Source organism: Somniosus microcephalus, chromosome 23, assembly GCF_052327205.1.
Source record: "Somniosus microcephalus isolate GS21.2 chromosome 23, FLI_Smic_1.0, whole genome shotgun sequence".
Lineage (NCBI taxonomy): Eukaryota > Metazoa > Chordata > Chondrichthyes > Squaliformes > Somniosidae > Somniosus > Somniosus microcephalus.
In genome coordinates this window covers 12,330,228-12,356,093 of record NC_141009.1, presented here as the reverse complement: position 1 = coordinate 12,356,093, position 25,866 = coordinate 12,330,228, and the positions used below count along the sequence as shown (strand labels likewise).

General features: G+C 44.4%; 1 protein-coding gene across 3 annotated transcripts in view; it reads left to right on the top strand.

Moving 5' to 3' along the window:
* kcnt1b (potassium sodium-activated channel subfamily T member 1b) overlaps nt 1-25,866 on the top strand; it is a 517,853-nt gene that overhangs the window by 266,325 nt on the left and 225,662 nt on the right. For all 3 annotated transcript variants that reach the window (XM_085965398.1, XM_085965396.1, XM_085965395.1), the window contains exon 2: nt 24,782-24,861. Coding sequence is in view for 2 of the 3 variants with exons in the window: in XM_085965396.1 (XP_085821522.1) it covers nt 24,782-24,861 (80 nt within the window). In the remaining variant the exon portion in view is untranslated. The remainder of the gene's footprint in view (nt 1-24,781; nt 24,862-25,866) is intronic.

The window sequence follows — 25,866 nt, the reverse complement described above, 5'->3', positions numbered from 1 at the left end:
TTTTTCCATTACGTTTTTGGAACATAAGTTTTGACTAAAATCGGGACCAAATTTCCCCCAAAGCCTCTGTATTAAATACAAATTAAACACGACCCGAGCCTAATAGTAAAATTTATTGCTACTACATTGTAGCCTGTACCACCCGCATTTTCTGACCCATTTCAGCTCTTGAACCTGAGACTGAAATTCCATTTAAATGAAAACTCCAGTTAGCTAATTAAAATATCTTCTAAATGAGACTCCCGGATTAATATCACACCACACGTTGTGGCATCCTTGAAGTTACATTTATTTTAATTCATTGCTGGGATGTGGGCGTCGCTGGCTAGGCCTGCATTTAGTGCCCATCCCTAATTGCCCTTGAGAAGATGGTGGTGAGCCGCCTTCTTGAACCGCTGCAGTCCATATGGTGTAGGTACACCCACAATGCTGTTAGGAAGGGAGTTCCAGGATTTTGGCCCAGCGACAGTGAAGGAACGGCGATACAGGTCCAAGTCAGGATGGTGTGTGGCTTGGAGGGGAACTTGTAGGTGGTGATGTTCCCATGTGTCTGCTGCCCTTGTCCTTCTAAGTGGTAGAGGTCGCGGGTTTGGAAGGTGCTGTTGAAGGAGCTTTGGCGAGTTTACAGCACAGAAACAGGCCATTCGGCCCAACAGGGCCATGCTGGTGTTCATGCTCCACACGCGCCTCCTCCCGCCTTACTTCAACTCACCCTATCAACATATCCTTCTATTCAGCTTCTCCCTCGTGTACTTATCTAGCTCCTCCTTAAATGCACCTAAGTGGAAAAAGTACTTCTATTTTCCCAGCAAGTGTGCATTTCAAGTGGTTGAAGCAAATTTGTGTCCTTGCTTCCTTAGGCACATGTGGTTGGGGGTGGGATACAGGGGGGAAGAATATCTGGGAAAGTGGTCTTTTACATTGAATAGCCAGGTGTGGGACACCTGCAGAAAACAATTTCCATACTTAATAATCTCTAAACCAGTCGCTGAGATATTCCCATAAATCTGTGAAACAGCTTTGTGAGGAAGCAGGAAACCCTTTGTTTGGTGTAGCTCTTGTCATGTTGTTATTAATTAAAACCCAGGTTAATTAGTTACAGGATTGCCAGCTTCCTAGCATAGGGTAAGAGAATTCCCTGCGACTCTGTTTTATATTCAAGATGGATGATGCTTGCAGGTAAATGTTAATGATCTAATTTCTGGGTTATTTTATAAGAGTTCTTTAAATTGAATGTTGTTATGCAGGGCACCTGCACTGTACGTGTGTACTGTACCCTTTTATTACCAATCGCCTTGTGCTGAGTTCTGGTCCCACAGAAAATATTTCACCCCAAATGGCCTCTGTGCAGTGAGAGTCTGGGCTACACAGTGCGGTAGCGTAGTGGTTATGTTACTAGACTAGTAATCCAGAGATGTGCGTTCAAATCCCACAACAGCGGTTGGGAAATTAAAAAATTCAGTTAATTAAATAAATCTGGAATTAAAAAGCTATTATCAGTAATGGTGATCATGAAACTACTGAGTGTCATAAAAACCCAACTGGTTCACTGATGTCTTTTCGGGGAAGGAAGCCAGCTGTCCTATACGTGACTCCATACCCACAGCAATGTGGCTGACTCTTAACTGCCCTCTGAAATGGCCTAGTTGTATCAAAAGCACTATGAAAAGCTATAAGAATAAAACTGACTGAAACACCCGGCATTGACCTAACAGCACTGTGGGAGCACCTTCACTACACAGACTGCAGCGGTTCAAGAAGGGGGCTCACCACCAGCTTCTCGAGGGCAATTAGGGATGGGTAATAAATGCTGGCCTTGCCAACAACGTCCATGTCCCATGAATGGATTTTTAAAAAGTGAAGCCGAGTCTGCATAGTTCAGTACATGTAGGAACTACAAACGATAGAAAGAAAGAACTTGCATTTATAGAGCGCCTTTCACAACCTCCGGACGTCCCAAAGCGCTTTACAGCCAATGAAATACTTTTGAAGTGTAGTCGCGGTTGTAATGTCGGAAATGTGGCAGCCAATTTGCACACAGGAAGTCCCACAAACAGAAATGTGCTAATGACCAGATAATCTGTTTTTAGTGATGTTGGTTGAGGGATAAATATTGGCCAGGACACTGGGGATAACCTCCCTGCTCTTGTTCCTAATTGTGCCATGGAATCTTTTACATCCATTTTAAAGGACAGACGGGGTTTAATGTTTTATCCAAAAGCAGCACCTCCAAGTATCGGCCTAGTTTTGTGCTAAAGTCTCTGGAGCGGGATTTGAACCCACAACCTTCTGACTCAGAGGCGAGAGTCCTACCCACTGAGCCATGGCTGACATCAGTACCAGTAGCATTGTGTTCTCAAATGGGCACATCACTGAGCTGAACATAGGAGCAGGAGTAGGCCATTCGGCCCCTCGAGCCTGCACCGCCATTCAATGCGATCATGGCTGATCATCCGAATTCAGTACCCGGTCCCTGCCTTCTCCCCATACCCCTTGATCCCTTTAGCCTTAAGAAATATATCCAACTCCTTCTTGAATATATTTAATGAACTGGTCTCCACCACCTTCTGTGGTAGAGAGTTCCACAGGTTCACCACTCTCTGGGTGAAGAAATTCCTCCTCATTTCTGTCCTAAGTGGCCTACCCTTTATCCTTAGATTGTGTCCCCTGGTTCTGGACTCCCCGACCATTGGAAACATCCTTCCTGCATCTAGTCTGTTCAGTCCTGTCAGAATTTTATAAGTTTCAATGAGATCACCTCTCATTCTTCTAAACTCCAGCGAGTACAAGCCCAATCGACCCAATCTCTCCTCGTACGTCATTCCTGCCATCACAGGTCTCAGCCTGGTGAATCTTCGCTGAACTCCTTCCATGGCAAGTACATCCTTCCTCAGATAAGGCGACCAAAACTGCACACAATACTCAAGGTGTGGTCTCACCAAGGCCCTGTAGAACTGCAGCAAGACATCCTTGTTCCTGTACTCAAACCCTCTCGCTACGAATGCCAACATACCATTTGCCTTCTTAACCGCCTGCTGCACCTGCATGCTTACCTTCAGCGACTGGTGCACAAGGACACCCAGGTCTCGTTGCACTTCCCCTTCTCCCAATCTATTGCCATTTAGATAATAATCTGCCTTCCTGTTTTTGCCACCAAAGTGGACAACCTCACATTTATCCACGTTATATCGCATCTGCCATGTCTCTGCCCAATCACCCAACATGTCCAAATCATCCTGGAGTTTCTCGACATCCTCCTCACAGCACACACGCCCACCCAGCTTTGTGTCATCTGCAAATTTGGAGATATTACATCTAGTTCCCTTGTCTAGATCATTAATATATATTGTGAATAGCTGGGGTCCAAGGACCGATCCCTGCGGTACCCCACTAGTCACTGCCTGCCACTCAGAAAAAGACCCATTTATTCCAACTCTTTGCTTTCTGTCTGCCAACCAGTTCTCTATCCAAGTCAATACCTTGCCCCCAATCCCATGTGCCTTAACTTTACACGCTAATCTCTTATGCGGGACCTTATCGAAGGCCTTCTGAAAGTCCAGATACACCACATCCACTGGTTCTCCCTTATCTATTTTACCAGTTACATCCTCAAAAAATTCCAGTAGATTAGTCAAGCACGATTTACCTTTTGTGAATCCATGTTGACTTTAGAACATAAGAACATAAGAAATAGGAGCAGGAGTAGGCCAATCGGCCCCTCGAGCCTGCTCCGCCATTGAATAAGATCGTGGCTGATCTGATCCTAACTGCCAATCCACTATCACAGAACCATCTCCTGAATCTAACAGAATTAGACACACAAAATAGGAGCAGGATCAGGCTACACGGCCCCTGGGCCCGCTCTGCTACCCATAGGGCCATGACCGATCCGAACCTAGACTCATGTCCAAATTCCTGCCCGCTCCCCGTAACCCTTAATTCCCTTTACTTCTAGGAAACTGTCTATTTCTGTTTTAAATTTATGTAATGATGTAGCTTCTACAGCTTTTTGGGGCAGCATATTCCATGGACCTACCACCCTCTGAGTGAAGTAGTTCCTCCTCATCTCAGTTTTGAAAGAGCAGCCCCTTATTCTAAGACTATGCCCCCTAGTTCTAGTTTCACCCATCATCGGGAACATCTTCCCTGCATCCACCCGATCCAACCCCTTCACAATCTTATATGTTTCAATAAGATCGCCTCTCATTCTTCTGAACTCCAATGAGTAGAGTCCCAATCTACTCAACCTCTCCTCATATGTCCATCCCCTCATCCCCGGGATTAACCGAGTGAACCTTCTTTGTACTGACTCGAGAGCAAGTATGTCCTTTCTTAAGTATGGACACCAAAACTGTACTTTTTCCGATCCTGTCACTGTTTTCCAAGTGCTCTGCTATTACGTCTTTTATAATGGATTCTAGCATTTTCCCCACTACCGATTTCTCTCTACCACCTTTTTTGAATAGTGGGGTAACATTAGCTACCCTCCAATCCATGGGTACTGTTCCAGATTCCATCGAATGTTGGAAGATGATCAGCAATGCATCTACTATTTCTAGGGCCACTTCCTTAAGTACCCTAGGATGTAGATTATCAGGCCCTGGGGAATTATCGGCCTTCAATCCCATCAATTTCCCTAACACCATTTCCCTACAAATACTGATTTCTTTCAGTTCCTCCCTTTCATCAGATCCTATGTTCCCCGGCATCTCTGGGAGGTTATTTGTGTCCTCCTTTGTGAAGACAGAACCAAAATATGTATTTAGTTGGTCTGCCATTTCTTTGTTCCCCATTATAAATTCCCCCGATTCTGACTGTAACGGACCTACGCTTGACTTCACCAATCTTTTTCTATTCACATATCTATAAAAGCTTTTACAGTCAGTTTTTATGTTCCCTGAAAGCTTACTCTCATACTCTATTTTCCCCCTCTTAATTAATCCCTTTGTCCTCCTTTGCTGAATCCTAAACTGGTTCCAATCCTCAGGTTTGCTGCTTTTTCTGGCCAATTTATATGTCCTCTCCTTGGATCTTATGCTATCCCTAATTTCCCTTGTTAGCCACGGTTGAGTCACCTTTTTTGTTTTATTTTTATGCCAAACTGGGATGAACAAATTCTGTAGTTCATCCATGCGGTCTTTGAATGTTTGCCATTGCCTATCCACCATCAACCCTTTGAGTGACATTCCCCAATCAATCCTACCCAACTCATGCCTCAGACCATTGTAGTTTCCTTTATTTAAATTGAGGACCCTAGTCTCTGAGTCAACTACTTCATTCTCCATCTTAATGAAGAATTCGATCATATTATGATCGCTCCGACCCAAGGGGCCTCGTACAACAAGATTGCTAATTAATCCTTTCTCGTTACATAATACCCAGTCTAAGATGGCCTGATCTCTGGTTGGTTCCTCGACATATTGGTCCAGGAAACCATCCCGTAAACACTCTAGGAATTCCTCCTCCACAGTATTGTTACTAATTTGGTTAGCCCAATCTATATGTAGATTAAAGTCACCCACGATGACTGCTGTGCCCTTATTGCACGCTTCTTTAATTTCCCCTTTAATGCCATCCCCAACCTCCGCCTTACTGTTTGGAGGTCTATATACCACTCCCACTAATGTTTTCTGCCCCTTGGTATTTCTCAATTCTACTCATACAGATTCCACATCATCAGAGCTAATATCTTTCCTTACAATTGTGTTAATCCCTTCTTTAACCAGTAATGCTACCCCACCTCCCTTTCCTTTTTGCCTATCTTTCCTGAATATCGAATACCCCTGGATGTTGAGTTCCCAGCCTTGGCCATCCTTGAGCCATGTTTCCGTAATCCCAACCAAATCATATTCGTTTACCTCTATTTGCGCAGCCAATTCATCCACCTTATTACGAATGCTCCTCGCATTAAGACACAAAGCCTTCAGGCTTATTTTTTAAATGCTCTTAGACCTATTAGAATTATTATTTACTGTGGCCATGTTTGATTTAAACCGTTGATTTCTCTGACTGCCACCTTTGTTTTTCTCCTTCTTTTCTTTGGCTTTTATCCTTGATTCCCTTTCCTCTGTCTCCCTGCTCAGGTTCCCAACCCCCTGCCATCTTAGTTTAAACCCTCCCCCAGAGCACTAGCAAACACTCCCCCTAGGACATCGGTTCCAGCCCTGCCCAGGTGCAAACCGTCCGGTTTGAACTGGTCCCACCTCCCCCAGAACCGGTTCCAATGTCCCAGGAACTTGAATCCCTCCCCGTTGCCCCATTCCTCTGGCCACGTATTCATCTGAAATATCCTTCTATTTCTACTCTGACTAGGACATGGCACTGGTAGCAATCCTGAGAATACTACCTTTGAGGTCCTATTTTTTAATTTACCTCCTAACTCCCTATATTCAGCTTTTAGGACCTCATCCCGGTTTTTACCTATATCGTTGGTAGCTATATGCACCACGACAACTGGCTGTTCACCCTCCCCTTCCAAAATGTTCTGCAGCCGCTCTGAGACATCCTTGACCCTTGCACCAGGGAGGCAACACACCATCCTGGAGTCTCGTTTGCGGCCGCAGAAACGCCTATCTATTCCCCTTACAATAGAATCCCCTATTACTATAGCTCTACCCCTCTTTTTCCTCCCGTCCTGTGCAGCATATCCACCCCTGGTGCCAGGAAGTTGGCTGCTGCTGCCTTCCTCTGATAAGCCATTCCCCCAACAGTACTCAAAGTGGTGTATCTGTTTGAGAGGGGGATGTCCACAGGGGACCCCTGCACTACCTGCCTGCGCCTAGTACTCTGCCTGTTGGTCATCCCTTCCCTTTCTGCTTGTCCAACCTCTACCTGCGGTGTGTCCAACTCCCTAAACGTGCTATTCATGACGTCCTCAGCACCGCGAACGCTCCAGTATGCATCCAATCGCAGCTCCAGTGCCGCAATGCGGTCTGTCAGTAGCTGCAGCTGGATACACTTCCTGCACACATAGTTGTCAGGGACATAGGAAGTGTCCCTGAGTTCCCACATACCGCAGGAGGAGCATACCATGTGGCCAGGCTGTCCTGCCATGACTTACCCTTTAATTCATTGAAATTAAATTAAATTAAATCAATCCCACCAATTACACTACAGTTAAATGGTTTACCAACAGTCCCCGCTACACCAGAGAGACCTTAGTAACTATAAACCACAGAGTTAAAGTTTAAAAAGAGAGAAATACTCACCAACCAATCACTTACCTGCTTTCTGGTGATGTCAAACTTCGATTACTTTTTACTTCTCTCCCTCCCTCTGAGCTCGCAGACTGCAGATTAGTACGCCTACCTGGTCTCGGTGCCGCTTTTTAAACTGCTGCCGCTCAGCCGTCTTGTTCCCTCGCAGGTCCGCCTGCTTGCCGCCGCTGCTCTGAGGCCTACCTGGTCTCTGAGCCGCTTTTTAAACTGCCGCCGCTCAGCCACCTCGTTCCCTCGCAGGTTCACCTGCCTGCCGCCGCTGCTCTGAGGCCTACCTGGTCTCCGAGCCGCTTTTTAAACTGCCGCCGCTCAGCCGCCTCGTTCCCTCGCAGGTCTGCCTGCCTGCCGCCACTGCTCTGAGGCCTACCTGGTCTCTGAGCCGCTTTTTAAACTGCCGCTGCTCAGCCGCCTCGTTCCCTCGCAGGTCCGCCTGCCTGCCGCTGCTGCTCTGAGACCTAGCTGGTCTCGGAGCTGCTTTTTAAACTGCCGCCGCTCAGCTGCCTCGTTCCCTCGCAGGTCCGCCTGCCTGCCGCTGCTGCTCTGAGACCTAGCTGGTCTCAGAGCCGCTTTTTAAACTGCCGTCGCTCAGCCGCCTCGTTCCCTCGCAGGTCCGCCTGCCTGCTGCCGCTGCTCTGAACATGCAGCACCTGTGTGATGCCACTATTGCAGTGAGGAAGCTAACTCCAGAGAGGAATCCATAGCTTGGTCATCCTGTACTGCTTCTGAATTCATCCTAGCCTAAAACCTACTTAAGAGGCAGTGTTCTTTCATGTTAAATCAACTTTGGAGTTCTCAATTCTAGTGGTTTATTAAAAAAAAATAGTGGCAAGTTGTGGTGATTATTCCTTGTTTAGTAAAAGTATTGTGATTGGTTGTTTGTTAACTGCCTTGGGATATATGTTGTAATCTCATTGGTAGTTGATGATCACATGATGTGTTGTGGCCACCTTAAATTCAGTTCTTTTCCAGCTTTGGTTGGGACTGGATGTGGGAAGATGTGCTGCAGATTTTAAAGTTAATAAAGCCTAGCTTTGGAAGGCAAATCTATTCTTTATTTCAATTTATTAACTTTATGTTAGAATGGAGCGATATCTTCAACCAGAACGATTCAAGGCTGACCCCAATTCTGCTGGAGTGGATGATAAATGGATACATTGGTATTGTACATTTAAAAACTTTTTGGGCGTGTTGGATCAAGAGTCTCTAAATAAGCTGAATATGCTGATCAACTACATTGCTCCGGATGTATATAAATATATTTTGGACTGTAAAACTTATGAAGTGGCTATTTCTACATTGGAAAAGATTTTTGTTAAACCAAAGAATGAGGTATTTGCACGTCACCTTCTATCTGCCCATAGGCAGCAGGTGGGAGAATCTTTGGATACTTATTTACAAGCACTTCGGTGCCTTAGTGTTAACTGTAATTATAAGGCCGTGACGGCTGAAGAATATAAGGAAGAATCGGTACAGGATGCTTTTATTAATGGATTACTGTCTAGATCAATTCATCAGCGGTTGTTAGAAAATAAGACTTTGGATCTTAAAAGTGCTTTTGAGCAAGCTTCTACATTGGATGTGGCTCAGAGAAGTTCGGATTCTTATGCTCTTTTTAATCGGCCTGCGACTATGGTTTCGGCAGTTTCGGATGAAAAGGAATTATGTGGACTTAATGGGAGTGGTTTACTAGATTCTGAAACAGTTTCTACTTCGGCGGCTGTTGCCTCTAGGATTCAGAAGTGTTATTTTTGTGGGAATATCCGGCACCCTCGTCTGAAGTGTCCTGCTCGAGAGGCTGTGTGTAGTAAATGCGGCAAGAGAGGTCATTATGCATGCGTGTGCAAATCATCAGGTTCAATTACCTCCTCCTCTCCTGGTGTGGGAGGGCCCTCCTCCACTACCTCCTCTGTGATTATTCAGCCTTTAGATAGGGCGTTTATTGCATCAATTTCTGCTGCATTTGCTCATGGCCTAAACAAAGCTATAGTTACGGCTCAAGTTAATGGGTTGGAAGTGAAGGCCCTTATAGATACGGGCAGTACTGAGAGTTTTATAAGTCTTCAGTTTGCGAAGGAGAAGCATTTGAAAATTTTGCCTGTTACGTATCAGGTGTGTATGGCTCAGACGACCCTTACTTCACAAATAGCTGGTTGTTGCTTTGTGAAAATGATTCTTCTAGGTAATACGTATACTGATATACGCCTATCTGTTTTGCCTAATCTCTGTGCGGATATTTTGATTGGACATGATGTGCTTCAGTTACATGAGTCTCTTAGTCTTTCATTTGGAGGGACTAAGCCACCTTTATCTATTTGTGGATTAACCTCTTTATCTATTTCTCCATTATCACTTTTTTCCAATTTGATGTCGGATTGTAAGCCAATTGCTACCAAGTCAAGAAGATATAGTAGTCAGGATAGAGAATTTATTAATTCTGAAGTTCAACGTCTCTTATTGGAAGGAATCATTGAACCTAGTTGTTCGCCTTGGCGAGCACAGGTAGTTGTCACGACTAACGAGAGACACACGAAACGAATGGTGATAGACTATTCCCAAACTATTAATAGGTATACTCAATTAGATGCGTACCCTTTGCCTAAGATTGATGAGCTTATCAACAAAGTATCTCAGTATAAGGTTTTTAGCACTATTGATTTAAAGAGTGCTTATCATCAGATTCCTATTGTTAAGAAGGATCAACCATATACGGCCTTTGAGGCTGGTGGAAAGCTGTATCAGTTTTGCCGAATACCATTTGGTGTTGCTAATGGTGTTGCTTGTTTTCAACGGGCAATGGATGCTTTTATAAGTGATAACTCCCTCTCTGACACCTTTTCATACTTAGATGACATCACAGTGTGTGGCAAATCAAGGGTGGAGCATGATTCTAATTTTAAAAGATTCCTTCAAGCTGCGGAAAAAGTTGGTTTAACTTTTAACAAAGAGAAATGTATCTTTTCGACTACTGAGGTAAATCTATTGGGGTATATTATCTCGGGAAACAAGATTAAACCAGATCCAGAACGTCTGCGACCATTGATCGATTTACCTTGTCCTACTAATTCTAAGGCTTTGCAACGAGTTGTTGGACTGTTTTCTTATTATTCTAATTGGATTGCAAATTTTTCACGGAAGATCCGGCCTCTTATTCGGGTTACGACATATCCTCTATCATGGGAGGCCAGGACATGTTTTGAGAATTTTAAAAAGGATATTTTAGGAGCAGTTGTGCATTCTATTGATGAGCAGGTTCCCTTTGTGATCGAGACGGATGCTTCGGATTTTGCAATTGGGGCTACTCTGAACCAAAATGGAAGACCTGTGGCCTTTTTCTCACGTACTTTGAACAATAGTGAAAAAAGACATTCTTCAATAGAGAAAGAGGCATACGCAATAGTAGAAGCATTGCGTAAATGGAGACATTATTTATCGGGGCGACATTTCACGTTGGTAACTGATCAAAAATCTGTGTCCTTTATGTTTGATGTTAAACATTTTGGAAAGATCAAAAATGATAAAATAATGAGATGGAGGATTGAGTTGGCATGTTACCATTTTGACATAGTTTATCGTCCGGGGAAGGATAATGTTGCTGCTGATGCACTGTCGAGGGCTTATTGTTCTGTGATTCACGGAGATACGCTTATTAATCTTCACAATGCCTTATGTCATCCTGGGGTTACGAGGATGATACACTTTGTACGCAGTAAGAACTTGCCTTTTTCAGTTGAAGACGTCAAGCGGATGACTTCATCATGTTCTATCTGTGCTCGGTGTAAACTGAATTTCTTTAAGCCTCAACGAGCTCATCTTATAAAGGCTACTTCTCCTTTTGAACGTTTGAGCGTCGATTTTAAGGGGCCTCTTCCTTCAACTACTCAAAACCGATATATATTTACTGTTGTGGATGAGTTTTCAAGGTTCCCTTTTGCTTTTCCTTGTGCAGATGTATCAGCTGCTACAGTTATTAAATGTCTGACTCAACTTTTTGTCATCTTTGGGATGCCTGCGTATATCCATTCGGATCAGGGAAGTTCTTTTATGTCTTCCCAGTTGAAGGAATACCTTCAGAGTCGGGGAATTTCTACTAGTAGAACTACCCCATATAATCCCCAGGGTAATGGACAGTGCGAACGATACAATGGGGTGATCTGGAAGGCAGTTATGTTGGCTTTGACATCCCGGAACCTTAAGAATACACAGTGGGAAATGGTACTGCCTGATGCCCTGCATTCCATTAGATCATTGCTTTCAACGGCTACTAATGTGACCCCCCCATGAAAGGCTCTTTAACTATCCGCGGAGATCTACTACGGGATATTCGGTACCTTCATGGCTTACTATGCAGGGACCTGTGCTGCTTCGACGCCATGTTAGATTGTCAAAATATGATCCTTTGGTGGAGGAGGTGGAGCTGTTGGAGGCAAATTCCCAATATGCTCATATTCGATTCCAAGATGGGAAAGAAAGTACTGTTTCAATTAAAGACTTGGCTCCTTGTGGGGGCCAGCCCTCTTCTGAGGATATTAACAATAGTCATGATTCAGATAATGTGGATGCTGTTACAGATACTACGAATATTTCCAATCCGATTGCAGATAATTATACTTCTATTAGTCAGCCCTTGATAGATGTTTATGACCGTCCCAGTTTACCTTCTGATGGGATTTCTAATCCGGAAACCGTTGAAAATCGGGATATGGATAGCCTTCCTGCTGAAGATACTTCTGTGCCTTCTGGTGTGGGAGGGCAAGAAATTTCACCAAGGTTAAGAAGGTCGACACGAACAAGATATCCGGTCGACCGATTGAAAATGGACTTTTAAATTGATAGTAATGTTTTAAAATTGTTGAAATATTATAGTATATTGTTTTAGTTGAGAGATATTTAATACTTATGTGCAATGTTACTATTTGTTGTTCACTTAGTATTGTATCATGTGAACAGTTTTATTCTTGTTGTGCATAGTTTTAGTTGTAAATAATAAATTGTAAAGGTTATTTAGGTTGGAGTATATTTTAAAAGGAGGGGTGAATGTGGTGATTATTCCTTGTTTAGTAAAAGTATTGTGATTGGTTGTTTGTTAACTGCCTTGGGATATATGTTGTAATCTCATTGGTAGTTGATGATCACATGATGTGTTGTGGCCACCTTAAATTCAGTTCTTTTCCAGCTTTGGTTGGAACTGGATGTGGGAAGATGTGCTGCAGATTTTAAAGTTAATAAAGCCTAGCTTTGGAAGGCAAATCTATTCTTTATTTCACAAGTGGACTGGGCTGCACTGTGATCTTCATCGTTGGGATCTGTGTTCAGGACTGAAAGACGAGTCTCTGCTCCTTGTGAGAGTCCTGTGAGATGGGTGTTTTGACAGTTGCAACTTAATTCCTCATTGGACATTGGTCTGCCCCTCACTCCGCACCAAAATTTTCAATCTCACTCCGAGAAACCTCAATTTGTTGGGTATAGATATGGAAAATATCACCTTGATGCAATAGGAGGTGATGTTCTGAGGCTGAGCCGCATGGTTGGGGCGGAATAAGGGTTTACTCTTCACCTAACTCTTCTATCCCTGACCTGGGGTTTCTGGAATGGGGACAGTGTTTCATCCCCCTCTGTTAAGATCCTTCAACTTATTGAGTACAAAATTGATTGCAAAACGTTTGGAAGAAAGTGATTTCTTTAATTGGATTAGAAATGCAGTGCAAGTTGGTTAGATTTGCCGTTGATACTAAACCAAAGAGAGCAGTGAAGTCTCACAATACAGTCAAGGAACTACAAAGAAGGACCGAGCCAATACTTACAAATGGGTAGAACTGTGGCAGCTGAAATTTAATGCAGCTATAGAGTAAGATACTACACACAATGTAAAAATGGGGGATGTTCATAAGAGCATAAGAAATAGGAGCAGGAGTCGGCCATTCGGCCCCTCGAGCCTGCTCCGCCATTCAATGAGATCATGGCTGATCTTCGACTTCGTCTCCACTTTCCCGCCCGATCTACATATCCCTGGATTCCCTTACTAACCAAAAATCTGTCGCTCACTGTCTTGAATATACTCAACAGCTGAGCATCCACAGCCCTCTGGGGTAGAGAATTCCAAAGATTCACCACCCTCTGAGTGAAGAAATTTCTCCTCATCTCGGTCCTAAATGGCCGACCCCTTATTGTGAGACTGTGACAACCGCCCCGCCCCCCGGTTCTAGACTCCTCAACTGTACTTAGTCAGTGGTTCTGAACTCTTTAGGAACAAAGGCTAAAAGAGATCTGAGAGAAATGGTAGACCCAACACTTACCATGTCCAATTAGAGAATTGACAGGGTAGATGCTGAGAGGTTGTTTCCCCTGACTGGAGTGTCTAGAACTAGGGGACACAGTCTCAGGATAAGGGGTCGGCCATTTAAGATGGAGATGAGGAGGAATTTCTTCACTCATAGAGTTGTGAATCTTTGGAATTCTCTGCCCCCGGGCTGCGAATGCTGAGTCTTTGAGTATATTCAAGGCTGAGAGCGATAGATTTTTGGACTCTCGGGGAATCGAGGGATATGGAGATCGGGCAGGAAAGTGGAGTTGAGGTCGATGATCAGCCAAGGTCTTATTGAATGGCGGAGCAGGATCGAAAATAGAAATGAGGCTGATCTATAATGTCAGACGAATTAGTTAGAGCAAGTGTTACAAGAACGTGTAATTAGTTGTGGAAATAGAGGTAAACAAGTATGATTTGATTGGGATTACAGAAACGTGGCTGCAGGGTGGGCAAGGCTGGGAACTTAACATCCAGGGATATACAATATTTAGGAAGGATCGGCAAAAAGGTAGGGGAGGTGGGGTAGCATTGCTGGTAAAGGAGGGGATTAATGCAATGGAAAGGAAGGATATTAACTCGGATGAAACGGAATCTGTATGGGTAGAAATGAGAAATAGCAAGGGGAGGAAAACGTTAGTGGGTGTGATATATAGGCCTCCAAATAGTAATATGGAGGTGAGGGAAGGCATAAAAAGGGAAATTAGAGAAGCGTGCGATAAGAGCACAGCTGTCATCATGGGTGACTTTAATTTACATATTGATTGGACTACCCAAATTAGTAAAAATTCTGAGGAGGAGGAATTCCTGGAATGTTTTCGGGACGGTTATCTGGACCAATATGTCGAGGAGCCGACTCGAGATCAGGCCATTTTAGACTGGGTATTGTGCAATGAGAAGGGACTTATCAGCAATCTTCTTGTACGAGGCCCCTTGGGTCAGAGCGATCATAATATGATCGAGCTCTCAGTCGAGATGGAGAGTGAGGAAATTGAATCAGAGACTAAGGTCCAGAACTTAAATAAAGGGAATTACGAGGGTATGAGACGGGAATTGGGTAAGATTGATTGGGTGGTGTTTCTGGGGGGATTGACAGTGGATAGACAATGGCAAGCATGCAAAGATAGAATGGAAGAATTCCAGAACATGTTTATACCGGTTTGGCATAAAAATAAACCTAAAAAGGTGACTCAACCGTGGATAACGAGGGAAATTAGGGACAGCATAAAATCAAAAAAAAGGGCATATCAACTGGCAAAAAAAAGCACCAGACCGGAAGATTGGGGGCAGTACAGGATACAGCAAAAGAGGACAAAGGGATTAATCAGGAAGGGGAAAATAGAATACGAAAGTAAACTTGCAGCAAACATAAAGACAGACTGCAAAAGCTTTTATCGGTATATCAGGAGGAAAAGACTGGTAAAATCCCAAGTCGGTCCCTTGCAGTCCGATTCGGGAGAATATATAATGGAGAATAAGGAAATGGCAGACCAATTAAACTCATACTTTGGTTCTGTATTCACAAAGGAGGGCACAAATAACCTCCCAGGAATATCGGCAAACATAGGGACTAATGAGAGGGAGGAGCTGACAGAAATTAGTATCTCTAGGGATATGGTGTTGGGTAAGTTGAGGGGACTGAAGGCCGACAAATCCCCGGGGCCTGATAAACTACATCCTAGGGTACTTAAGGAGGTGGCCCTGGAGATAGCAGATGCTCTAAGGATCATCTTCCGGAACTCCATTGACTCGGGAACAGTACCCGTGGATTGGAGGGTAGCTAATGTTACCCCAATATTTAAAAAGGGGGGTAGAGAGAAAGCAGGGAATTATAGACCAGTAAGCCTTACATCGGTTGTGGGCAAAATGCTAGAGTCCATTATTAAGGATAAAATAGCGGAGCACTTGACAAATGGGGAAAGGATCGGACAGAGTCAACATGGATTTACAAAGGGTAAATCGTGTTTGACTAATCTGCTGGAATTTTTTGAGGAGGTAACTGGTAGAATAGATGGGGGAGAGCCAGTGGATGTGGTGTACCTTGACTTCCAGAAAGCCTTCGATAAGGTTCCACACAAAAGATTATCATGCAAAATTAAGGCTCATGGGATTGGGGGCAAAGTATTAACGTGGATAGAGAACTGGCTGGCAGATAGAAAACAGAGAGTTGGAATAAACGGCTCGTTTTCGGAGTGGCAGGCAGTGACCAGCGGGGTGCCGCAAGGATCTGTCCTGGGACCCCAGCTGTTCACAATATATATAAATGATCTGGATCAGGGAATTGGATGCAATATTTCCAAATTCGCTGACGACACTAAACTAGGAGGAGGGGTGGGCTCTGATGAGGATGTCAGGAGGCTACAGTGCGATTTGGACAGGTTGGGGGAATGGGCGGATACGTGGCAGATGCACTATAATGTGGATAAATGCGAGGTTATCCACTTTGGGGGTAAAAACAGGAGGGTAGATTATTATCTAAATGGCAATAGATTGGGAGATGGGGAAGTGCAGAGGGACCTGGGTGTTCTTGTGCACCAGTCACTGAAGGAGAGCATGCAGGTGCAACAGGCGATTAAGAAGGCAAATGGTATGTTGGCCTTCATATCAAGGGGGTTCGAGTATAGGAATAGGGATACCTTACTACAGCTGTACAAGGTGCTGGTGAGACCGCATCTGGAGTATTGTGTACAGTTTTGGTCGCCCCATCTGCGGAAGGATGTTCTTGCCATGGAAAGAGTGCAACGACGATTCACCAGGCTGATACCTGGAATGGCGGGAATGACCTACGAAGAGAGATTAAATAGTTTGGGCTTGTACTCACTGGAGTTTAGAAGATTGAGAGGGGATCTCATCGAAACATATAAAATTATGGCAGGCCTGGACAGGCTGAATTCAGAGAGAATGTTTCCAATGGCCGGGGAGCACAGAACCAGGGGCCACAGTCTAAAAATAGCGGGCAAATCATTTAAAACAGAGATGAGGAAGAATTTCTTCACTCAAAGAGTGGTGAGCCTGTGGAATTCCCTGCCACAGAGGGCTGTGAAGGCTAATTCAATAAATATTTTCAAGAGAGAATTGGATATATTTCTGAAGGCTAAGGGGATTAAGGGTTACGGAGAAAAGGCGGGGACGGGGTACTGAACTGGTAAGATCAGCTATGATCTCAGACGAAGATCAGCCATGATCTCATTGAATGGCGGAGCAGGCTCGAAGGGCCGAATGGCCTACTCCTGTTCCTATCTCTATGTATCTATGTAACGTGGACTCTTCTGCCTTAAAAGATGAGTGACAGGGAACTCTAAGTGGAATAGGTGAGAATAATAGAGAGCATTATTTCAAATTCTACCACAAGTGCAGGGCAAAAGGATATCGGTACAGATTGGTAAAAGACAAGTTCAAGACTGATGCTGCTTCTTCGTGCAAAGAATGAGTAATACCTGGAATTCTAGGTAGGGTAGTGGAGGCAAAAGCTCTGGAATCATTCAAGACTTGGGGGCAATTTTAACCCTACCCGCCCGGTGGTTATAATGGTCCAGGTTCCTTGACTGCCCTCCAGCTGCCGGGATCGCACCGTCTGTGATTTTGACACGGGCTTCTGGTTAAGCCGCTCACCCAGAGGCAGATTGGGCTCTGATGATGTCATCGGTCCCCGGCTGTTGTGTTAACGCCCACTTGACTGGCGAAGCTACTGCGGCTGTCCAGACAGGTAAAGTCCGGCCAGAAGAGGATCTGTGGCCCGAGGAGGCCATTTTAGGTCATTTTTTTTTTTTTTGGTTTACTTTCCTCATTAGACTAGGAGGAGCTGAAGTGCTCCTACTGGCCCCACGAGGAAAGTTTAGACCTCCCCTGTCCCAGACACTAGCCTCCACCCACCCAGCCACCCACCCCCACATCCCTGTCACGAGACCCTCTCGGAACCCTCCTCCTCACACCAAACTGGATGATGTTCTGCAGGTCAGTGCCCACTTCCTGTTCGTTCTGTGTTAATGAGGCCCAGGGAGTTAAAATCTCCCAGACCTGTTTTCTGCTGCAGCGGGTGTGTTTTTAACTAACTAGCTACAGCAACAACTTATATAGCACCTTTAACTTAGTAAACCGTCCCAAGGCACTTCACAGGAGTATTAAAAGACAATAAATGTTGACACCGAGCCATATAAGGAGAAATTAGGGCAGGTGACCAAAAGCTTGGTCAAAGAGGCAGGTTTCAAGGAACGTCTTAAAGGAGGAAAGAGAGGTAGAGAGGCGGAGAGGTTTAGGCAGGGAATTCCGGAGCTTAGGGCCCAGGCAACAGAAGGCACAGCCACCAATGGTTGAGCGATTATAGTCAGGGATGCTCAAGAGGGCAGAATTAGGGGAGCGCAGATATCTTGGGGGTGGGGGGGGGGTGGTTGTGGGGCTGAAGGAGATTACAGAGATAGGAAGGGGCAAGGCCATGGAGGGATTTGAAAACAGGGATGAGAATTTTGAAATCGAGGTGTTGCTTAACAGGGAGCCAATGTAGGTCAGCGAGCACAGGGGTGATGGGCGAACGAGACTTGGTGCGAGTTAGGACACGGGCAGCCGAGTTTTGGATGACCTCAAGTTTAGGTAGGGTAGAATGTGGGAGGCCAGCCAAGAGTACGTTGGAATAGTCAAGTCCAGAGGTAACAAAGGCATGGATGAGGGTTTCAGCAGCGGATGAGCTGAGGCAGGGCGGAAATGGGCGATGTTCTGGAGGTGGAAATAGGCGGTCTTAGTTATGCTGTGGATATGTGGTTGGAAGCTCATTTCCCAGAGTTAGTCGGGGCCTATAGTTAAATGCTGAGCTGGTGAAGGGAAACACTTTTTTATGGAAGAATGAGCTAAATAGTCTCCCTCATCTGTACATGTCTTTGTGAGAAATATAGACATAAAGAACAGGAAGTAAAATTATTATAAGCATCTGATTTTGGAAAAAAAACAATAGGTTGGGACTCTCACTTTAATTTCCCAGCCTTGTACATATCAAGTTACAGAATGTGCCTGAAAATAGATCTGTCTGAAATCAGTTGTTCTGCAGTTTGTAAAAATTTCTGCAAAATTAAATATTTTTCCTTTTACTCTCCATGGCAATAAATCCACAAACTGACTTTGCCCTGGGCTGTATGCAGGCCTATATACGTCCACCAGGCAGAACCATGTACAGAATCAAGATTCATTTGTTATTTTCTGTGTATATGCTGTAGCAAATCAATCTGAAATGACTCCATCTCTGTGGACACCTATTTGGAGCACCAGCGCTGTATCAATCCATTTAGTCTAAATGCAGGTTGCCATCACTTTGAACTACAATTGACGTTCCCCAAGAGGCTGCTGTTAAAGTGCACTGCTTTGGCTCACACCTGCGTAGCACCGCTGGCTAATGATTGGCATAGCAATGTACCAAAGGGCCTACGGGGAACTGATGCAAATTCAAGGAAGGTTAATGTAGTCCAGTATGTGCAAAGCCTGAGACAGGAATTCAATCAATTGATGCTGACAGCATCTTTAACTGCAATTCTCTGAGGTGTCACCTTATGCGCCCACCTACACGCAATGCTGACCAGGCTTAGCAGCCAGACGTTCTGAATCCTCGGCTTTTCTTCCAAACCTGCTGGAACAGTTTAAATTTTGTAAGCTCTTGAGTGCTTTTGCCAGCACTATTCCCCTTGCCATGCTTAACCGTCTGAAGGTCTTTCCTGGCGTTGGTGTCACTATTGGCATTGATTCTTCTCTTGTTTGAGTTTGGCACTGCAATCTGAAGAACGTGATCTGATCTCAGAATCTGATAGAATCATAGAGTGATACAGCCATTCGGCCCATCTTGCCTGTGCTGGCTCTTTGAAAGAGCTATCCAATTAGTCCCACTCGCCCTGCTCTTTCCCTATATCCCTACAAATTGTTCCCTTTCAAGTATTTATCCAATCCCCTTTTGAAAGTTACTATTGAATCTGCTTCCACCGCCCTTTCAGGCAGCGTATTCCAGATCATCATAATTCGCTGTGTTTAAAAAAAAATATTTCCTGATGTCGCCACTGGTTCTTGAACAATGGCAGGGATTTTCTGCCTGTGAAGAATACAACTGTAGCTATTCTCATTTTATGGTGAGAGATTGGGAAATGTTGGTGTTCAGAGGGACCTGGGTGTCCTTGTACATGAATCACTGAAAGTTAACATGCAGGTACAGCAAGCAATTAGGAAAGCAAATGATATGTTGGTCTTTATTACAAGACGATTTGAGTATAAGAGTAAAGATGTCTTACTGCAATTATATAGGGCCCTGGTGAGACCACACCTGGAGTATTGTGTATTGAGTTTTGATCTCCTTACCTAAGGAAGAATATACTTACCATAGAGGGAGTGCAATGAAGGTTCACCAGACTGATTTCTGGGATGGGGGGATTGTCCTATGAGGAGAGATTAAGTAGACTAGGCCTATATTCTGTGGAGTTTAGAAGAATGAGAGGTGATCTCATTGAAACATACAAAATTCTTACAGGGCTTGACAGGGTAGATGCAGGGAGGATGTTTCCCCTGGCTGGGGAGTCTAGAACCAGGGGTCACAGTCTCAGAATAAGGGGTCGGCCATTTAGGACTGAAATGAGGAGAAATTTCTTCACTCAGAGGGTGGTGAATCTTTGGAATTCTCTACCCCAGGGGGCTGTGGAGGCTCAGTCGTTGAGTATATTCAAGGCAGAGATCAATAGATTTTTGGATATTAAGGGAATCCAGGGATATAGGGATAGTGCAGGAAAGTGGAGTTGAGGTAGATGATCAGCCATGATCTTACTGAATGGCGGAGCAGGCTTGAGGGGCCGTATGGCCGACTCCTGCTCCTATTTTTTATATTCTTATGTTTAGGCATTTGCTTTAACTTTAGACTATTTACTTTTGAAGTGAAAAGAAATGATTTGGCATTAGCTCCATTATACGTATTCGCCTTCATTTTGCTGGTGGTCACATTTGATCCAACTTTGTATTAATTTTTTTGCGATGACTTTGAATCCAATTTAATGTAGCAATCCACTACGACAGTGAGATCAAAGCTCAAGAGTGTTATCAATATCAGAAGAGCCCCAAGCTTAATTTACTGGTATAAACTCTCTGCTAAATGATTATTTTTAAAGGAGAAGGAATTCAAGGACTTTTCCACAAAATGACCCCCATTGTTAGTCTTGTATCAGTGGGTGGCACTCTCGCCCCTGAGTCAGAAGGTTGTGGGTTCAGCTTCCACTGTGGTCAAGAGCTGACACTTCAAGGCTGACCTTCAGTACAGTGCTGAGGGAATGGTTCACTTGTCAGACATGTCATCTTTCAGATGAGCTGGTAAACTGAGGTCCTATTTGCCTGTTGAAGTGGATGTAAATGATCCCATGGGACTATTCAAAGAAGAGCAGACAGTTCTTCCAATATCCTGGCCACTATTGCTGCCTCAATGAACACCAAAGTAAACAGAATATCTAGTCATTCATTCCATTGCTGTATGCGAGACCCAGCTGTCCAAAAAAAATGGCTGTCGCATTTGAATACATGGCAGTGGCTGCACTTAGAATCACAGAATGAGAAAGCACAGAAGGAGGCCATTCGGCCTATCGTGCCTGTGCCGGCTCTTTGGTAGAGCTATCCGATTAATCCCACTCCCCTGCTCTTTCCCCATAGCCTGTGAATTTTTTCACCTTCAAGTATTTATCCAATTCCCTTTTGAAAGTTACTATTGAATCTGCTTCCGCCGCCCTTTCAGGCAGCGCATTCCGGATCACAACAACTGGCTGTGTGTAAAAAAAAAACATTTCCACACGTGGCCTCGACAATCACCTTAAAACTTCAAAGGTAATCCGGCAGTTATAAAGCACATTGAGACAGCTTGAAGACATGCTGGTGATGTCTATTCTGGGGAAGTGAGCTGTGAGGTTTTTTAGCAGTTGCTCTACAGCAACTCGCATCCTAACACCATACACTTCTACTCGATCGGTTCCTGCTAGATCAGTTGTCCCTGCTGCCGTTTTTTTTTATATCTTCCCTACAGTTGATTGTCAGCATGATTTTATTGTGTTAGAAGGGAGCTTCACACTCTCCTCTCATCGTCACTATGCATCACTGAATTAACTGGTGGAAGCAAAGATTCACTCTTGACATACTTTTCTATGGAAAGTATTAATAATTGTTTTCATCCAGAGCAACGCAACCACCAGCTTACATGAGAAGTGCTTGTTTTTTCTTTACACTTAAGGAGCGATTATAAACCTACCACCCCAAAAAGAATGGATGGGTGGGCGGTTAAAATCGGCCGGGACTTACCCGCGGCGTCCAGCACCGATCACGCCACCTTTTGATTTAACCGGCTGATCTTCGCAGGCAGCATCTGAAGCCAGTGGAGTCCTTCTTTCAGAATGGTTGTGGGTTCAAGTCCCGCTCCAGAGACCTGAGCACACAAATCTAGGCTGACTCTCCCAGTGCAGTGCTGAGGGAGTGCTGCACTGTCGGAGGTGCCGTCTCTCGGATGAAACGTTAAACCAAAAAGCCCCTGTCTGCTCCCTCAGGTGGGCATAAAAGATCCCACGGCCACTATTTCAGTATACAGGAAACTCTTTTTTATCCGGCACCAACGGGACTGGCGTGGTGCCGATTTATCAAAAAGTCCAGATTACAGAGAGTTATAGTTAAAAGGTACGAGAGCTCCGTACACAGCAACAAATCCAGGCTTCCCTGTTGCTTAGCAACAGGTGCAAGAAGCCCGGCCACAGACCAAGCGTCCCTGTTGCGTAGCAACAAGTGCAGGAACCCCCGATTACACAGCCAAGAATCAAGAAACGGCCACTAATATGAAGAAAAACTTAACTGAACTGAATTTTGCCGGTTAACCGAGATTTCCGGTTGTTTGGGTGCCGGTAAATTGAGAGTTTCCTGTATATGGTTAATACGATAGAGGCAAGGATCCTGAAATTACACGGTGGGATGTGAGAGTATCGGCATTTGATGCATTTCTCTTTAAGTTCCTCTGATTGTCACTCGAGCAGAGGCATTAACCTATTTTAAAATAATTGGGGACATTCAGATGAACATCTTGAGCTTTTGTTCGCTAATAACCCATAACACAATTTCTAGTCCATGGTGAAATATTAGATACTTCTCAGGGACTGGTTTATGAAAAATAACCCATTTGGTGGCACTGGGCACATAACTCGTATGTGCACAGATGGGTTATGATGGCCATAAGTGGCTTGCTGTCCATAAATCATCAGTCTGTAGTATGTACTCTCTTTAGGTCATAACCTATTTCAAGCATTTTTTAAAGCATTGCCATTTGGGATGGCACGTGTGGTGATACGCGATTGATGGTCTGTGCCTAGTTTTCAGCTCATCTGGAGTCTGCGTACATTATCACATGACACCGGTGCATCATACAACAAAAAATATTCCGATGGTCGCTCATGGGACAAGTAAAGAACAGATGTGAAGCACTGATCAAGAGATCACAGAGTTTAGGAAATCCCCCTAGTCACTAATGTAGCGAGATCATAAATGGGTTTGTGAACGCGTCTTCTGTTAACTATCCCTGGTGGATTTTGTAAACGAATTCTAAAAGAGTTAGAAATATCGACCAAAGGAAACCCTCAGAAATACATTTACAATCTCACTACACACAATGTAAGAACATAAGAATTAGGAGCAGGAGTCGGCCGTACGGCCCCTCGAGCCTGCTCTGTCATTCAATAAGATCATGGCTGATCTTCGACCTCAACTCCACTTTCCCGTCTGATCCCCATATCCCTCGATTCCCCTAGAGTCCAAAAATCTATCTATCTCAGTCTTGGATATACTCAACGACTCAGCATCCACAGCCCTCTGGGGCAGAGAATTCCAAAGATTCACAACCCTCTGAGTGAAGAAATTCCTCCTCATCTCAGTACTAAATCGGTGACCCCTTATCCCGAGACTATGCCCCCTAGTTCTAGACTCCCCAGCCAGGGGAAACAGCCTCTCAGCATCGACCCTGTCAAGCCCCTCTCAGAACCCTCTATGTTTCAACAACCAGAATGTTTCTTAACCATACATGTACATCATAATGGATAATAATGTTAGTGGTGAAGTGGAGCGTTAAGGTACTTCGGTATCCAGTGATACTGTCGGATCACATTGGTTTACCGGTAGATACACTATGCAGAATACACATTATAGGTGCTCACCCTCTTAGTTCAACCTGCTGCCTGTATTGTACATATATTTCCACTTCCGATCACAGTTCCAACAAGATTGTAATAATGGATTCATGAGGCTCCCATCTGATTCAGGCGGGCACCTGGACTGCCCAGTGGAAGGCCCCGGGGAAAATGGTGGCCAAACATGAACAAAGTGGTATGTCGACTACCTCAACCTTAACTCCGCCCCCCTCGGTCCCCGCTCCTTTTGTGCCAAGTGAAGGGAGTTAAAATCCCTCTTAATTACTGTGATGAAATAACTCTGTGTTCTGGCATTTGTATTGTTGTTGTTGTACTTGTTAATGTCTGGAATGTTCCACCGGTGTAACCACTAATGCTCCTCCCTAGCCCCGCCCCTCTTCTGGAATGTTCTACCAAGGGCTGGGTCGGTGATGAATGATGGCTGCCCTGTGTTAACTTGATGCCATGTTCTTACTTAATAAAAGCCTTTAGTTTTAAGCTTTAACCTCATGGATTCAGGCAGTTATTTGGCACATCAATTACATAGTATTTACAGCACAGAAACAGGCCATTTGGCCCAACTGCTCCGTGCTGGTGTTTATGCTCCACACCAGCCTCCTCCCTCCCCTCTTCATCTCACCCCATCAACATATCCTTTTGTTCCTTTCTCCCTCATCTGCTTATCTAGCTTCCCCTTGATTGCATCTATACTAGTCGCCTCAACTACTCCTTGTGGCAGCGAGTTCCGCAGTCTAACCACTCTCTGAGTAAAGAAGTTTCTCCTGAATCCCCTATTGGATTTATTAGTGACTATCTTATATTTATGGCTCCTAGTTCTGGCCTCGCCCCCAAGTGGAAACATCATCTCTACATCTACTCTATCAAACCCCTTTCATAATCTTAAAGATCTTAATGTGTGTGTGTGCCACTGCAAGCTGTCTTTTGATTTAACTAGTTACTATTGCTCAGACTGAATATCTGGTGTATCTACAAAGCCAGACTTAACTCTGGGTGGTGTTCTGTGTGGACACTGCAAATAATATTCAGGCTGAAAACCAGCAATCTTGAGCATCGTTAATTACAAGATTTATTTTCTGTTTCCCCAGGGTGCAGGTGGAATTCTACGTGAACGAGAACACCTTCAAGGAACGGCTCAAGCTCTTCTTCATCAAAAACCAAAGATCAAGTAAGTGAAATGACCAGGATTGTTGCTGAGAGATAAATCCGACCACACTGTTTCACACTTGTAAGAGACTGTATCATAATCCACAGAGCAGTCAAACACAGAGTTACAAAGCAACACTTACAATTTATGTAGTGTCTTAACAAGTCTCTCAGAAACATCTTGAAGGACCTGACATACAATGAATTATTTTGGTGAAGTGACTGAAAAATGCCACAGCCGTTTTGGACACAGCAAGATCCCACAGGCAGCAATGTGAGTAGCAATACTGTGCAGCTGCTAATGGCGATAACCTCATTAAGGCTCCGCCAATTATTTTAATTGATCGTTATGTCATTGTGCAATTTCCCAATTCTTTTTGTCAGGACTGCTCTGCCTGCACACTGTACCCATTTTAAAGGAACACTCTGTCACATCTCAAAATGTCTCAAAGGACTTCGCAACCAATTCATAAATTTTAAGGTAGACCTGGTTTGTGGGCCATCTGATGATATCACTTCCGGGTCGGGACCGCTGATGATGTCACTTCCAAATCTGCAAAGTTCAAATCTCCAGGAGCTCGGCCGCGCTTTGCTGCCTTTTAAGGATCTGTGGGGCCTTTGTGCCTTTCAGACACAGCCATGAGATTAATGGCCAGTTAATCTGTGAAATCTGCTCAACATAAATATTCTGAATGTCTTACTGGTAGTGCTGCCTGTTCAGTTGGAGAAAATGCAAATGAATCTTTCTGTGAAAAGGGGATGTAAACGTTCTTCGATTATCTGTAGGGGTAGATCATACAACTGTCCTCGCTGGTAGTGAAGACAAGGGCCGTGTGAATGAGGATTGGAAGAATGGGCAAGCGGGCCTCAGACCCTGTTACTCGCCTGATTCTTTCTGCCTATTACTTCCCGGCCAGACAATTTTTACTTCGCAGAGGCCTCTCACATGAAATAAGGGAAAACCGCATTACGGCTCCGCCAATTATTTTATTTTATTGGAGTTATATAATTGTGCAATTTCCCAATC